Genomic DNA, 15362 nt, shown 5'->3' on the forward strand with positions numbered 1-15362 from the left:
TTACATAATTCCTGCTAGTCGTAGGACATGCATGCACCATTGTAAAGCCTTAGAAGTGGCGTTTTTTTGTAATTACAGTGGAGCGCCGTCAAAAGGTACTACTTCACCGGCTGCCTAGTTATTCGTATAACTTGTAAATTCCACAGGAAGTTTGCCATATTCTATGCAACATCATTGACGGAAGAAATAAAAGACCAAGTTTTATGAAAATATTCAGTTATCTGGCAAACTTCGAGTTCCGATGAGCACGGACAATCGGCGCTACAACGCATAACATGTTGAACGAGTTTTTGATAGCAGCCGAATCTCTTATCAGTTTCATAAATTTTTAAAGTCCGAGAATGCAGTCCAAGAATTCAAAATCTTCTCGTTTGAAAACGGTAAAAGCTGAAATCTCCTCAAGCTTTTTGTGTTTCCTATCCTGATTTTTAGCTCCACAAGCTGAAATTCGCATCGAAATCTTTTTGATCTCCGCCTGGCGACGAGGATTATAGAAATCCCGCGTCAACAGTCATCAAATTCGTAAAGATTAACCGAAAAAAGAGAAGGATGTTGAGTTCCGATGATCATACGTTGGAGGAACGGCGTCTTTCACAGAATGGCGTTAACCTTCCACCGCCTTTTATGCAACATTCACCATGCATGCGAATGATGCATCGTGGCCACCTCGGAAAGGATGAAGGCTATTGCTCGGAGTTATGTCTACTGGCCGCAGATTCATTCCGACATCGTACAAAAGATTAAGACATGCAATGCATGCGTTTCTGCCGCTAAAAGTCCGCCTCAGCCCTCCGATACCTTGGCCCAAGTGCAGTGCTCCATGGCAAAGAGTACACATGGACTTCGCTGGACCGTTTTATGGGTTGCATGTTATGCTAGCTATTGATTTTTACTCGGCATGGCCAGAAATTATTTCTACGACACGTATTGCAGCTAAAGTTACAGCAGAAATGGTTCGTGGACTTGTCGTGCGGTTTGGTATGCCAAACACCATCGTCACCATCATGATAATGGACGACAATTCAAGAGTTGTGAGTTTGAAGATTTTTGCATTAGGAACGGCATAGATCATATCAAAAGTCCACCGTATCACCCGCAGTCCAACGGTCAAGCGGAAAGTTTCGTTGATACGTTTAAACGTGCGCTCAGCAAAATCAGGCAGGGAAAGGTCACACTACAAGAGGCGTCAGATGTATTTTTGCTGGCCTAGAGAAGTACGCCCAATAAACTGCTGGAAAATCATAAGACCCCTGCAGATGTAATGTTTGGTCGAAGGATACGCACGATTCTGGAGCAGTTACGACCACCACCGAAAACTTCGCCCAGTACGAGAAGTTCGCAGTTTAAGCAGAGAAAGTTCGACATCGATGATTATGTGTACGCTAAGCGCTAAGCAAACACATGGAGATGGGTTCCTGGATTCATCGATAAACGGGTTGGAAGCGAAGTGTACTAGGTTAGAACCACATCCGGTATTAAACTCAAAGTTCATGTCAACCAGTTACGACTTCGCGCCACCGGTAATACCCATGGAAGGTCTGATAGCCAACGATACTCAGAGGATGCTACGATGATTTTCGATAAAATGCTGGACGCTTGGAGTATTAGTGACTGTTGCTCTTCTTCTTCGGTAGAGGTTACCTGTTCCAACCCGAAGCTGTCCCTGTATCCATCTACGACATCAATGCCACAGTCCTTGGATGTACCATCATCATCGTCATCAACATCTGTGTCATCGTCATCCTTATCAACGTCTGAGTGTCATCAGTAGCGTCGTTACCCATTTTACCGTCTGAAGTATTTGTGTGTCCGGAGTCAACTTTGTCTTCAGAAGTTGCAACGACCGACGTAACCTCATCTTAAGCATCGTAACCACGAGCTAGAAGACCTCCGATATTCTAGCTGTTTCGATGTTCTAGGGGATGTTGGAAACCACCCTGTGTTCTAACGCTATCACTCTCAATGAATGTTACACACTATCGTTGTAGTAGTAAGAGCGCGGCACAAATCAGGACGGAGATCAGAGAGCATTCTCGGCTCCAACTAGGGAGCGACCGACCGGGCGGATAAGAGCATTTTAATTTGTTTTATTATAATTTTGTTTTAAGTTTATGATAATGTCCTACACTAAAGAACACAAAATTATTAAATCAATTCAGACGCTCATTAATTGCGTGGATTCTAGCAAGAGTTGTTAAGTAAACCGCTAAGGAAACGTCAAACGTCTTAAAGCTAGTGCAAATATTTCGTGTGACATGCGCCATAAGGAATTCAATATTTTTCTTTTTCTTTTCCAGCCCCAAGTGTTTGAAGCTTGGAACACCATCTGGAAGGAACCATCGCTCTTCGCGAAAAAGAAAATAAAATATCTACAGCCCTTTTAGCCTTGGCGTTTAAGCAAACGAAGTTATTCCTACTCGGACATAGTCGTTTTTACAATTCAACTTTGATTTGATAACTGATTGGGTAAGTTATAAGCTGTAGAGCTTTATGTTGCTATATTCATTAATGCATTAACGTATATATGTATTCAGGTCGATTAGCAATCCGAGAAGCAAATTTAGTTTAATGCCGTATCCTCTTCTTGGTAGCGTTTACTTCCAACGATGGCCATCATTACTTTAATATTAAATCATCATTATATTAAGAGATCATTAGCATACGGAAGTTTTTTTAGTGTAGCGATCAAATCGTTTTCCATTTTTATTTGATTGTGATCTCATTTGTATTGCGATCTCATCTATTGAGCTGAGTCAAAGATAGACAGTTGGAGTAATGGGAATGCGATAGCCTCTTATCGGTTTTGCTAAGTCATCTCTATAATCGGAAATATCATTGGATTGGATTTCGTTTAATGTTTTGTTCTTGTGTTTCACTTATCAGCATAACAATGGAACCATCCCAAAACGAACATGGAAACCTCCAAATAGGACAGAATTCCAAACCTCCAGCAAACGAAGTTTCACAAGGAAAAACTGGCATACACGGGACCTCCTATCACCTGCGAGTGGCACTGGTGATAATGCTTCGTGCCATTGACCTGCGTCGAAAAGGTAAATTATTCGACTTTAAGTTCACCATGGAAGACCCTAACGCTGGCAAATTTGATGACGTCGTGTTTCGCTACTCTTTGTCGTCGACACCGGAAGAATTCGATTGTGTTTATATTCAGGCAAAACATATGCAGGTGAAAAAAACATCAATCACAAAGGATGCTTTGCTCACGAAATGGAACACTAAGGCCCAATTTTCAATTCCTAAGTATTTTACGTCGTATTTGCACGGATATGATCCATCTTTGAAGGGTTCCCATACATACATTTTGTGCACCAACCAATCATTTGATAAAAAACTCCTTAATAATAATAATTTTGTTCCGCGAGAGCCTGACGCCGACAACATTCTATCATTCTGCAAGGTCATAGAAGCAACGTGTTACAGATTTAATAGTCAAACAGAAATTGAAAGTTTGAAGGATGAGCTAAGAATGGCTAGTTTAGAAAAGCTAGGATGCATGATCGCAGATTATGTCCACAAGAAAAAGCAAATGCCATCGAACATTTATATGTTCAAGATTAACGTTAATTTGATTGCTAAATGTGTCGAAATTCATGATTCTGGAACACTTCAATTCAATGAAGAGTTTCGAGCTGCAGATGAATCAACACTCGTAGGAAGATTAGGATCCGGTTTTGTGCAGGAGTACATCAAACTTACGAGGAAAAACGAAGTGAATTGGGAAAATGTTAGAATTAAGGTAGATCCATCATTTTCCGAATCCATTCTAGATATTGACAAGAATTCATTGTACGGCGAAACGCAATACTATGAAATGGTTGACGTAATCATTCAACAGTTCTTCGATAAGTTCATGTTCGTGAGTGGATCAATGAGTGAAACGGAAATGTTAAAGAAGATTAACGATTTAATGCCACCATGGATGAGCAATCGTGAAAGCACGTACAACAGTCTGCTCAGGTTGCTATTGGACAGTATGAATAAATCAACTCACATAAAATGGCAGGACTTGAAACAACACTTTGTTGAAACCAATACCAATGAAATTTTTACCATGGTTCGATCATCTACAAATGAGTATCTTGATGCAATGCATGTCAGATATTCTGATATCAATGTAGAACCAAATCGTCTTAAAAATGCACTGTATGATTTCATTAACAATACACCGCGTTATGATGTTTATCCTTACCGTCACACAACGAATATGCAAGTGAACTGTTTAATTGTTGCACAAACCTTGGCTTTGCGTCACTATCGGTGTCTTTTTGTGGACGTCACTTCATCCAAGTTTAAAGACAAAATGTTTGATGTCATTGATAAACTGATGGAGTTCTTTGCAGCGGTTGATCTATCCAGTGAATACATTGTAACAATTCTTGGACAGCAAGAAAGCGCTATGCTTGGTGCAATTAGACATTGCACAGAGTCGTATAAGACGAAAATAATCATAGTAGAAGCAGCAACCGCAGACGACCTGTCGAAAGGTCGTTTGTTCGTTAGCGATCTTACCGAGGAAGCCAGGAAGCAGTTGTTTGAGCAACATGATCACTTCAACCTGTTTGGAACGACTACTGCCCTAGACGCACTTGTGAGAGATAATGATAGTTTGAGCTTGTTATTCGATGTTTTAGATAAAAGTGGCAAAATCGAAATGGCAGAAAATGTGAACGTAAAGAACTTTGAAAAAATTGCATCTTGGTACATTCCGCGCTCCTGTGCACCATACTCTGAAGATAAGCAAAAATTTGAACCGCATTTGGTTGAACAGGAAATCACTGCAGTAATGCTACAATCAATCATAGCCCAAAAACAGCAAGCTAGTCGATTTCCTGCAGCTTTTAACAATGTGAACAATGGTAAAATTCATATCTTTTTAGATGAAGCCGGTTATGGAAAATCCACCTATTTTACGTGGCTGGCATCTGCCATCTCGAAAGACAATGCATCGTTGTATGTCATTCGAATGAATGCTTTAGAACATTCTCCTGATTTCTCTGATTTACAACATTTAAACCCTGAATCCCTTGATGATACACAAATAATCAGAATCTTCTATTGTCTTTGGCATATGACTCTCATCGTTCCTAACATCAATATTAGATCAACTAAACAACTCGTTAACGAGAGAAAGAAGGCAAAAGACTTAGCAGAACATTTAAGTGTTTCAAACAATTCAATTCAAATTGATGACGGATTGATGAAAGAAACACAACTATCTGTTGACCTACTACTACAGTTGCGATTCTTTGTAAGCAAACTTAACGGTCAGCAGTCAGTTTGTTTATTAGACGGGGTTGACGAAATAGCACCCCATTACAAGGATTTTGTTATGGCATATTTCGCAAGATTGGCTACTCTTCATGGCATTCGAAATTTGTATCTCTCGACTAGACCATACAATTTTACAGACGAATTTAAGTACACTTTCTCTGGTTGTAAAATGTGGCGAATTGTACCCTTTTCTCAGACCGATCGAGTACTATTTTTCATCAACTATCTAGAGCGAGAAATGGAAGAGTACAAAATAAGCAATGAAGACCTTCAGTTAAAGATTTTGAAAAGTATGTACACGTTTACAAACAACAGTATACCAGATATGAAAATCATACCACTTTATCTGGATATGGCCGCCAATATCTTCCTATCGAAAGTAAAAACTCGTCAAAGCGTTCGAGGGCAAGCAGTGTCTACCGAACTGTTCGAAGAAACAAAGTTTGATCAGTTACAAATTATAAGCTATTTCATAGACGAAAAATTGAGAATACGAAATAACGAAAAGGCAGGAGACATAGATTTTGCATCTAAAACTCCCGTTCAAATAGAATCACATGTTAAAGCAAACAATGATTTAAAAAGCGGTCATGCTCTGCTGGCCATGTTGGTCATTTTTAACAAAAGAGTTAACGACATCTTGTTCACCGACGACGAACGCAAGCAAGCTGTCGGGTTTATGCGGGAAGTAGTTGTAGGGAATGAAAAGACTGGGATTATTCGAGAAATTCGAGATGATGTACCCCAATTCAGTCATCGCATTTTCGCTGAATATTTTTCAGCCTATTGGATATACAGCAATAAACATCGCATGAGAAGTGAGAGCTTCTTCCGATCGTGGGAATATTGGGGTGTCGAGGAGTACCGCACTCGGGATTTTCTTAATCATTTGATACTAAGAGATTGTGCGAGAGAGCGAAATGATATTCACATGGCTATAATCAATCAATCGGAACAACAGCTCCGTGAGCTGCTGTCCAATGATTCTTCTGTTGCATTATTGAAAGATGCCGTTGGTCGTTTACCGCTTCACTTGGCAGTGATATATCCTTCAATAACAATACAGAAATTGCTTATAGAAAAAACGCCTCGACAGTCTATTAATACGAAAGATGACCTTTTAGGGTGGACCGCTTTAGATTACGCATTTGCCATGAGGTGCAGTACAGCCGTCAATGCTCTACTTACTGCTGAAGCTGATGTGAATAGGGACGCACTGCTTAAACAGATATTATCAAACAAGTTAAATCATATTTTAATTATTGCACACGAAATCGACGTATTGTTAAAGTTCCGTCACGATCATTTCCACACAATTATAAAACAAGTTCTCTTAGACCTAGTTGAAAATTTGCTGAATGAAAAACGTCTTAAAACACTTGTTAATCATAGAGAGCTTGAATATTTGACGGTCTTAGAGTACTGCTCGAAGTACAATATGATTGGATTGTTCGAGCAATTGCTATCTCAAATTCGCAAACAAAGAATGATTTCAACGCAAGAAATCAATCAAGTTTTTAAAATAGCATCGGAGAACAAAGCACATGATATAGTTGTACATTTAACAGAACAAATTTATACGCTTCTTCCCGAACTAGAAAGTATTCCTGGGCACATTGCTGCTGTACGAGATTCTATCCATGAAAATTACAGCTATTTATTTCCACACATTTTTAACGCATTGTGCCTCCGTATCAACACTCATATGGTAGACGATACAGGCATTGTCGTAGACGATTATACTCCGGGTGATGACAGCATACCACCGTTGGATAAAAAACACTATCCCAAAACTTGTTGTGTACAAAGTTCCACGAACGTTGGAATGCCGTTGCCTGAATATGATGAGAAAGATATCCTGAACGAAGGACACGTTATCGAAGCTCTTCTCGCCACAGCAGTGCATGAGGGGAACTTGCCGATGGTGAAATACATTGTGCAGAAGACCAACATGGCCATCTCCAACAGAACCATTGTGATGGTCATGAGATTGTTACCGAAGAAGGATGATATTTGTCATGAGAAGTCGATGGATGCATTCTCATATCTTCTGGAAAGAACGACCGATCGGGATAGTACCGACGACCAGGGTCGTAACCTTCTTCATATGACGGCTCAAAATGGATGTTTCTTCATGTTGCGCTGTTTGATCGCCAACGGGTTTGATGCAGCAACGGCTAACATAAGCAACGGTTGGAACGTCTTTCACTATATTGCGTTCAATCAGGATGAAGATCGCACTGATAAAATATTGGAATTCTTGTTGATTAAAGGCTACATGCATTGGTTCGATGATTTGGACCGTATGGTCGACTCAGAGAGCAATTTGCTAAAAGCATGCACAAATCAAAACACACAAAGTAAGGAAAAGCTCAACAAAAAACAGTATGCCCTGCTAGCGTTGTACGTCATATTCAGTAAAGAGGACTTAGCTAAGCTGTTGTCCGACCCGGAACAGCAGGAAGCTATGCAATGTTTGCGGGAAGCAGGTCAGAGTAATGCGAAGACTAGTATTATTCAACAAGTTCGCGATGGTATTCCCAAGTTTGCTCAAGTAATATTTGCGGAGTATTATGCTGCCTGTTGGATATTCGACAATCAACAACGCATGCGAAGTGAGAGCTTCTTCCGATCGTGGACATTTTGGACTGGATACAGCGGAAGCAGTAAACAATACCGAACTCGTGATTTCCTAAATCGTTTAATAACAAAAGATAGTGAGAGGTGTGATCTTCACTTGGCTGTAATCAATCAATCAGCACAACAAGTTCGTGCGTTACTCTCCAAGCATCCTTCGGTTGTATTCGAGAAGGATGCCGTTGGTCGATTACCGCTTCACTTAGCAGTGACATATTCATCCGAAGAGATAGTACATATGCTGACAGAAAAAATGTCTCGTCAGGCAGTAAATACAAAAGATAAATTTTTCCAGTGGACCGCTTTGGACTATGCATTTGCAAGTCGTTACGAAGATACAGTACAACACCTGCTAACTGTTGGAGCAGTGGTGGATGAGGACAACTTGCTCCAACAGATATTGTCAAACAATTTACGGAGTTTAATAACGGGTGCACATTACTATGCAGACTTTTTAAACTCTCATGACCACTCCAGGGCGATTGCGAATCGACTACTCGTTCGATCAGTAGAATATTTGCTCTACGAAAAACAGTTTGACGTGTTTTCTCGCCATACGGAACTCGAATCTTTGACAGTCTTAGAGTATTGCTCGAAGTATAATATGATCGGTATATTCAAACATCTTGTTTCCCAATTGAGCATTCGGGAAAGAATATCAACCGAACTTTCGAGTCAGTTGTTTCAAATAGCATCGGAGAACAATGCACATGATATTAAAACATATTTTGTGGATGAAAACAATTCGCTTCTTCCCCAAATGAAATCTGTGGCTGAGCTCATCTCTGCCGTTAAGTCTTGTATCAATCGCAATAAAATCAGCTCATTCAAGAGCCTTTTTCATGCACTGTGCCTCCGTATCAACACTCATATAGTAGCCGATACAGACATTGTCGTAGACGATTATGCTCCGGGTGATGACAGCATACCACCGTTGGATAAAAAACACTATCCAAAAATTTGTTGTGTACAAAGTTCCACGAACGTTGGAATGCCGTTGCCTGAATATGATGAGAAAGATATCCTGAACGAAGGACACGTTATCGAAGCTCTTCTCGCCACAGCAGTGCATGAGGGGAACTTGCCGATGGTGAAATACATTGTGCAGAAGACCAACATGGCCATCTCCAACAGAACCATTGTGATGGTCATGAGATTGTTACCGAAGAAGGATGATATTTGTCATGAGAAGTCGATGGATGCATTCTCATATCTTCTGGAAAGAACGACCGATCGGGATAGTACCGACGACCAGGGTCGTAACCTTCTTCATATGACGGCTCAAAATGGATGTTTCTTCATGTTGCGCTGTTTGATCGCCAACGGGTTTGATGCAGCAACGGCTAACATAAGCAACGGTTGGAACGTCTTTCACTATATTGCGTTCAATCAGGATGAAGATCGCACTGATAAAATATTGGAATTCTTGTTGATTAAAGGCTACATGCATTGGTTCGATGATTTGGACCGTATGGTCGACTCAGATAGCAATTTGCTAGAAGCATGCACAAATCAAAACACACAAAGTAAGGAAAAGCTCAACAAACAACAGTATGCTCTGCTAGCGTTGTACGTCATATTCAGTAAAGAGGACTTAGCTGAGCTGTTGTTCGACCCGGAACAGCAGGAAGCTATGCAATGCTTGCGGAAAGCAGGTCAGAGTAATGCGAAGGCTAGTATTATTCAACAAGTTCGCGATGGTATTCCCAAGTTTGCTCAAGTAATATTTGCGGAGTATTATGCTGCCTGTTGGATATTCGACAATCAACAACGCATGCGAAGTGAGAGCTTCTTCCGATCGTGGACATTTTGGACTGGATACAGCGGAAGCAGTAAACAATACCGAACTCGTGATTTCCTAAATCGTTTAATAACAAAAGATAGTGAGAGGTGTGATCTTCACTTGGCTGTAATCAATCAATCAGCACAACAAGTTCGTGCGTTACTCTCCAAGGATCCTTCGGTTGTATTCGAGAAGGATGCCGTTGGTCGATTACCGCTTCACTTAGCAGTGACATATTCATCCGGAGAGATAGTAAATATGCTGACAGAAAAAATGTCTCGTCAGGCAGTAAATACAAAAGATAAATTTTTCCAGTGGACCGCTTTGGACTATGCATTTGCAAATCTTTACGAAGATACAGTACAACACCTGCTAACTGTTGGAGCAGTGGTGGATGAGGACAACTTGCTCCAACAGATATTGTCAAACAATATATTTTCGTTAATATGGGGTGCACATCTTTATGCAGACTTTTTAAACTCTCATGACCACTCCAGGGCGATTGCGAATCGACTACTCGTTCGATCAGTAGAATATTTGCTCTACGAAAAACAGTTTGACGTGTTTTCTCGCCATACGGAACTCGAATCTTTGACAGTCTTAGAGTATTGCTCGAAGTATAATATGATCGGTATATTCAAACATCTTGTTTCCCAATTGAGCATTCGGGAAAGAATATCAACCGAACTTTCGAGTCAGTTGTTTCAAATAGCATCGGAGAACAATGCACATGATATTAAAACATATTTTGTAGATGAAAACAATTCGCTTCTTCCCCAAATGAAATCTGTGGCTGAGCTCATCTCTGCCGTTAAGTCTTGTATCAATCGCAATCAAATCAGCTCATTCAAGGGTCTTTTTCACGCACTGTGCCTCCGTATCAACACTAATATTGTAGACGATACAGACATTGTCGTAGACGATTATGCTCCGGGTGATGACAGCATACCACCGTTGGATAAAAAACACTATCCCAAAACTTGTTGTGTACAAAGTTCCACGAACGTTGGAATGCCGTTGCCTGAATATGATGAGAAAGATATCCTGAACGAAGGACACGTTATCGAAGCTCTTCTCGCCACAGCAGTGCATGAGGGGAACTTGCCGATGGTGAAATACATTGTGCAGAAGACCAACATGGCCATCTCCAACAGAACCATTGTGATGGTCATGAGATTGTTACCGAAGAAGGATGATATTTGTCATGAGAAGTCGATGGATGCATTCTCATATCTTCTGGAAAGAACGACCGATCGGGATAGTACCGACGACCAGGGTCGTAACCTTCTTCATATGACGGCTCAAAATGGATGTTTCTTCATGTTGCGCTGTTTGATCGTCAAAGGGTTCGATCCAGCAACGGCTAACATAAGCAACGGTTGGAACGTCTTTCACTATATTGCGTTCAATCAGGATGAAGATCGCACTGATAAAATATTGGAATTCTTGTTGATTAAAGGCTACATGCATTGGTTCGATGATTTGGACCGTATGGTCGACTCAGATAGCAATTTGCTAGAAGCATGCACAAATCAAAACACACAAAGTAAGGAAAAGCTCAACAAACAACAGTATGCTCTGCTAGCGTTGTACGTCATATTCAGTAAAGAGGACTTAGCTGAGCTGTTGTTCGACCCGGAACAGCAGGAAGCTATGCAATGCTTGCGGGAAGCAGGTCAGAGTAATGCGAAGACTAGTATTATTCAACAAGTTCGCGATGGTATTCCCAAGTTTGCTCAAGTAATATTTGCGGAGTATTATGCTGCCTGTTGGATATTCGACAATCAACAACGCATGCGAAGTGAGAGCTTCTTCCGATCGTGGACATTTTGGACTGGATACAGCGGAAGCAGTAAACAATACCGAACTCGTGATTTCCTAAATCGTTTAATAACAAAAGATAGTGAGAGGTGTGATCTTCACTTGGCTGTAATCAATCAATCAGCACAACAAGTTCGTGCGTTACTCTCCAAGGATCCTTCGGTTGTATTCGAGAAGGATGCCGTTGGTCGATTACCGCTTCACTTAGCAGTGACATATCTATCCGGAGAGATAGTAAATATGCTGACAGAAAAAATGTCTCGTCAGGCAGTAAATACAAAAGATAAATTTTTCCAGTGGACCGCTTTGGACTATGCATTTGCAAGTCGTTACGAAGATACAGTACAACACCTGCTAACTGTTGGAGCAGTGGTGGATGAGGACAACTTGCTCCAACAGATATTGTCAAACAATTTACGGAGTTTAATAACGGGTGCACATTACTATGCAGACTTTTTAAACTCTCATGGCCACTCCAGGGCGATTGCGAATCGACTACACGTTCGATCAGTAGAATATTTGCTCTACGAAAAACAGTTTGACGTGTTTTCTCGCCATACGGAACTCGAATCTTTGACAGTCTTAGAGTATTGCTCGAAGTATAATATGATCGGTATATTCAAACATCTTGTTTCCCAATTGAGCATTCGGGAAAGAATATCAACCGAACTTTCGAGTCAGTTGTTTCAAATAGCATCGGAGAACAATGCACATGATATTAAAACATATTTTGTAGATGAAAACAATTCGCTTCTTCCCCAAATGAAATCTGTGGCTGAGCTCATCTCTGCCGTTAAGTCTTGTATAAATCGCAATCAAATCAGCTCATTCAAGGGTCTTTTTCACGCACTGTGCCTTCGTATCAACACTAATATTGTAGACGATACAGACATTGTCGTAGACGATTATGCTCCGGGTGATGACAGCATACCACCGTTGGATAAAAAACACTATCCCAAAACTTGTTGTGTACAAAGTTCCACGAACGTTGGAATGCCGTTGCCTGAATATGATGAGAAAGATATCCTGAACGAAGGACACGTTATCGAAGCTCTTCTCGCCACAGCAGTGCATGAGGGGAACTTGCCGATGGTGAAATACATTGTGCAGAAGACCAACATGGCCATCTCCAACAGAACCATTGTGATGGTCATGAGATTGTTACCGAAGAAGGATGATATTTGTCATGAGAAGTCGATGGATGCATTCTCATATCTTCTGGAAAGAACGACCGATCGGGATAGTACCGACGACCAGGGTCGTAACCTTCTTCATATGACGGCTCAAAATGGATGTTTCTTCATGTTGCGCTGTTTGATCGCCAACGAGTTTGATGCAGCAACGGCTAACATAAGCAACGGTTGGAACGTCTTTCACTATGTTGCGTTCAATCAGGATGAAGATCGCACTGATAAAATATTGGAATTCTTGTTGATTAAAGGCTACATGCATTGGTTCGATGATTTGGACCGTATGGTCGACTCAGATAGCAATTTGCTAGAAGCATGCACAAATCAAAACACACAAAGTAAGGAAAAGCTCAACAAACAACAGTATGCTCTGCTAGCGTTGTACGTCATATTCAGTAAAGAGGACTTAGCTAAGCTGTTGTCCGACCCGGAACAGCAGGAAGCTATGCAATGTTTGCGGGAAGCAGGTCAGAGTAATGCGAAGGCTAGTATTATTCAACAAGTTCGCGATGGTATTCCCAAGTTTGCTCAAGTAATATTTGCGGAGTATTATGCTGCCTGTTGGATATTCGACAATCAACAACGCATGCGAAGTGAGAGCTTCTTCCGATCGTGGACATTTTGGACTGGATACAGCGGAAGCAGTAAACAATACCGAACTCGTGATTTCCTAAATCGTTTAATAACAAAAGATAGTGAGAGGTGTGATCTTCACTTGGCTGTAATCAATCAATCAGCAGAACAAGTTCGTGCGTTACTCTCCAAGCATCCTTCGGTTGTATTCGAGAAGGATGCCGTTGGTCGATTACCGCTTCACTTAGCAGTGACATATCTATCCGGAGAGATAGTAAATATGCTGACAGAAAAAATGTCTCGTCAGGCAGTAAATACAAAAGATAAATTTTTCCAGTGGACCGCTTTGGACTATGCATTTGCAAATCGTTACGAAGATACAGTACAACACCTGCTAACTGTTGGAGCAGTGGTGGATGAGGACAACTTGCTCCAACAGATATTGTCAAACAATTTACGGAGTTTAATAACGAGTGCACATTACTATGCAGACTTTTTAAACTCTCATGGCCACTCCAGGGCGATTGCGAATCGACTACACGTTCGATCAGTAGAATATTTGCTCTACGAAAAACAGTTTGACGTGTTTTCTCGCCATACGGAACTCGAATCTTTGACAGTCTTAGAGTATTGCTCGAAGTATAATATGATCGGTATATTCAAACATCTTGTTTCCCAATTGAGCATTCGGGAAAGAATATCAACCGAACTTTCGAGTCAGTTGTTTCAAATAGCATCGGAGAACAATGCACATGATATTAAAACATATTTTGTAGATGAAAACAATTCGCTTCTTCCCCAAATGAAATCTGTGGCTGAGCTCATCTCTGCCGTTAAGTCTTGTATAAATCGCAATCAAATCAGCTCATTCAAGGGTCTTTTTCACGCACTGTGCCTCCGTATCAACACTAATATTGTAGACGATACAGACATTGTCGTAGACGATTATGCTCCGGGTGATGACAGCATACCACCGTTGGATAAAAAACACTATCCCAAAACTTGTTGTGTACAAAGTTCCACGAACGTTGGAATGCCGTTGCCTGAATATGATGAGAAAGATATCCTGAACGAAGGACACGTTATCGAAGCTCTTCTCGCCACAGCAGTGCATGAGGGGAACTTGCAGATGGGGAAATACATTGTACAGAAGACCAACATGGCCATCTCCAACAGAACCATTGTGATGGTCATGAGATTGTTACCGAAGAAGGATGATGTTTGTCATGAGAAGTCGATGGAAGCATTCTCATATCTTCTGGAAAGAACGACCGATCGGGATAGTACCGACGACCAGGGTCGTAACCTTCTTCATATGACGGCTCAAAATGGATGTTTCTTCATGTTGCGCTGTTTGATCGTCAAAGGGTTTGATGTAACGGTAGTAAACCAGAAAAATGATGATGATGTTTTTCATTACGTTGCTTTCGATCAGGATGAGGATCGTAAACAAAAAAAGGTTGAACTAATTGTTGAGAAAATGAGGCAACTACAGCGAGTTACTTTGGTTTCTTCAGTAAATGTTGGATGAAATACGCGTTCAGATTTTGACTTACAATAAACTGATTGGATAGATCATATAACAGAACGGAACTGATGAGAGACCATATAATTTTTAAACTGATTCAGATTTGCAATAAACAATAGTTCAACCGTAGAATTAAACGCCGCATAGTCCTTGACTTCTGAGGCCCAAAACGTTTGAGGACTTTATATTGTAGACGATACCTTGTGTTATGCGGTCGCTTTACTGTCCCACCGTTGTCCTAAGACTTGAACGAGTGCAAAAATCATTAAAAGTCCTTGCTATCCAATTCGTTGTCAAGAATAGGGGCGGGACAGTCTTGAAGTGAAATAATACGCTCCCATGCCAAGCCCTTTTCATCTCCTCAACCCTGCTCAATAATTCGACGTCTCTAGGCTATTTTCCACATTAAAACTTTACGTTCCTTGCTGTATGCTTCGATCCCGTACCTCTTCCATATACGTTAAGAATAGTTATTAAACTTAGTTTGTTTAATAGCTTAGATATGTCGTTAGATTAGTTGTTAAGTTTATAAATTCAT

General features: G+C 40.8%; 1 protein-coding gene across 1 annotated transcript; it reads left to right on the top strand.

The window, feature by feature from the left end:
- Positions 1-2328: 2328 nt before the first annotated feature.
- On the top strand, positions 2329-15362 carry LOC128297647 (uncharacterized). Its single transcript, XM_053033328.1, has 2 exons — positions 2329-2466; positions 2884-15362. The coding sequence occupies exon 2, from the start codon at positions 2891-2893 to the stop codon at positions 14825-14827; it is 11937 nt and encodes a 3978-aa protein (XP_052889288.1). The 5' UTR covers positions 2329-2466; positions 2884-2890; the 3' UTR covers positions 14828-15362.

The sequence above is a fragment of the Anopheles moucheti genome, chromosome 2 (assembly GCF_943734755.1).
Source record: "Anopheles moucheti chromosome 2, idAnoMoucSN_F20_07, whole genome shotgun sequence".
NCBI lineage: Eukaryota > Metazoa > Arthropoda > Insecta > Diptera > Culicidae > Anopheles > Anopheles moucheti.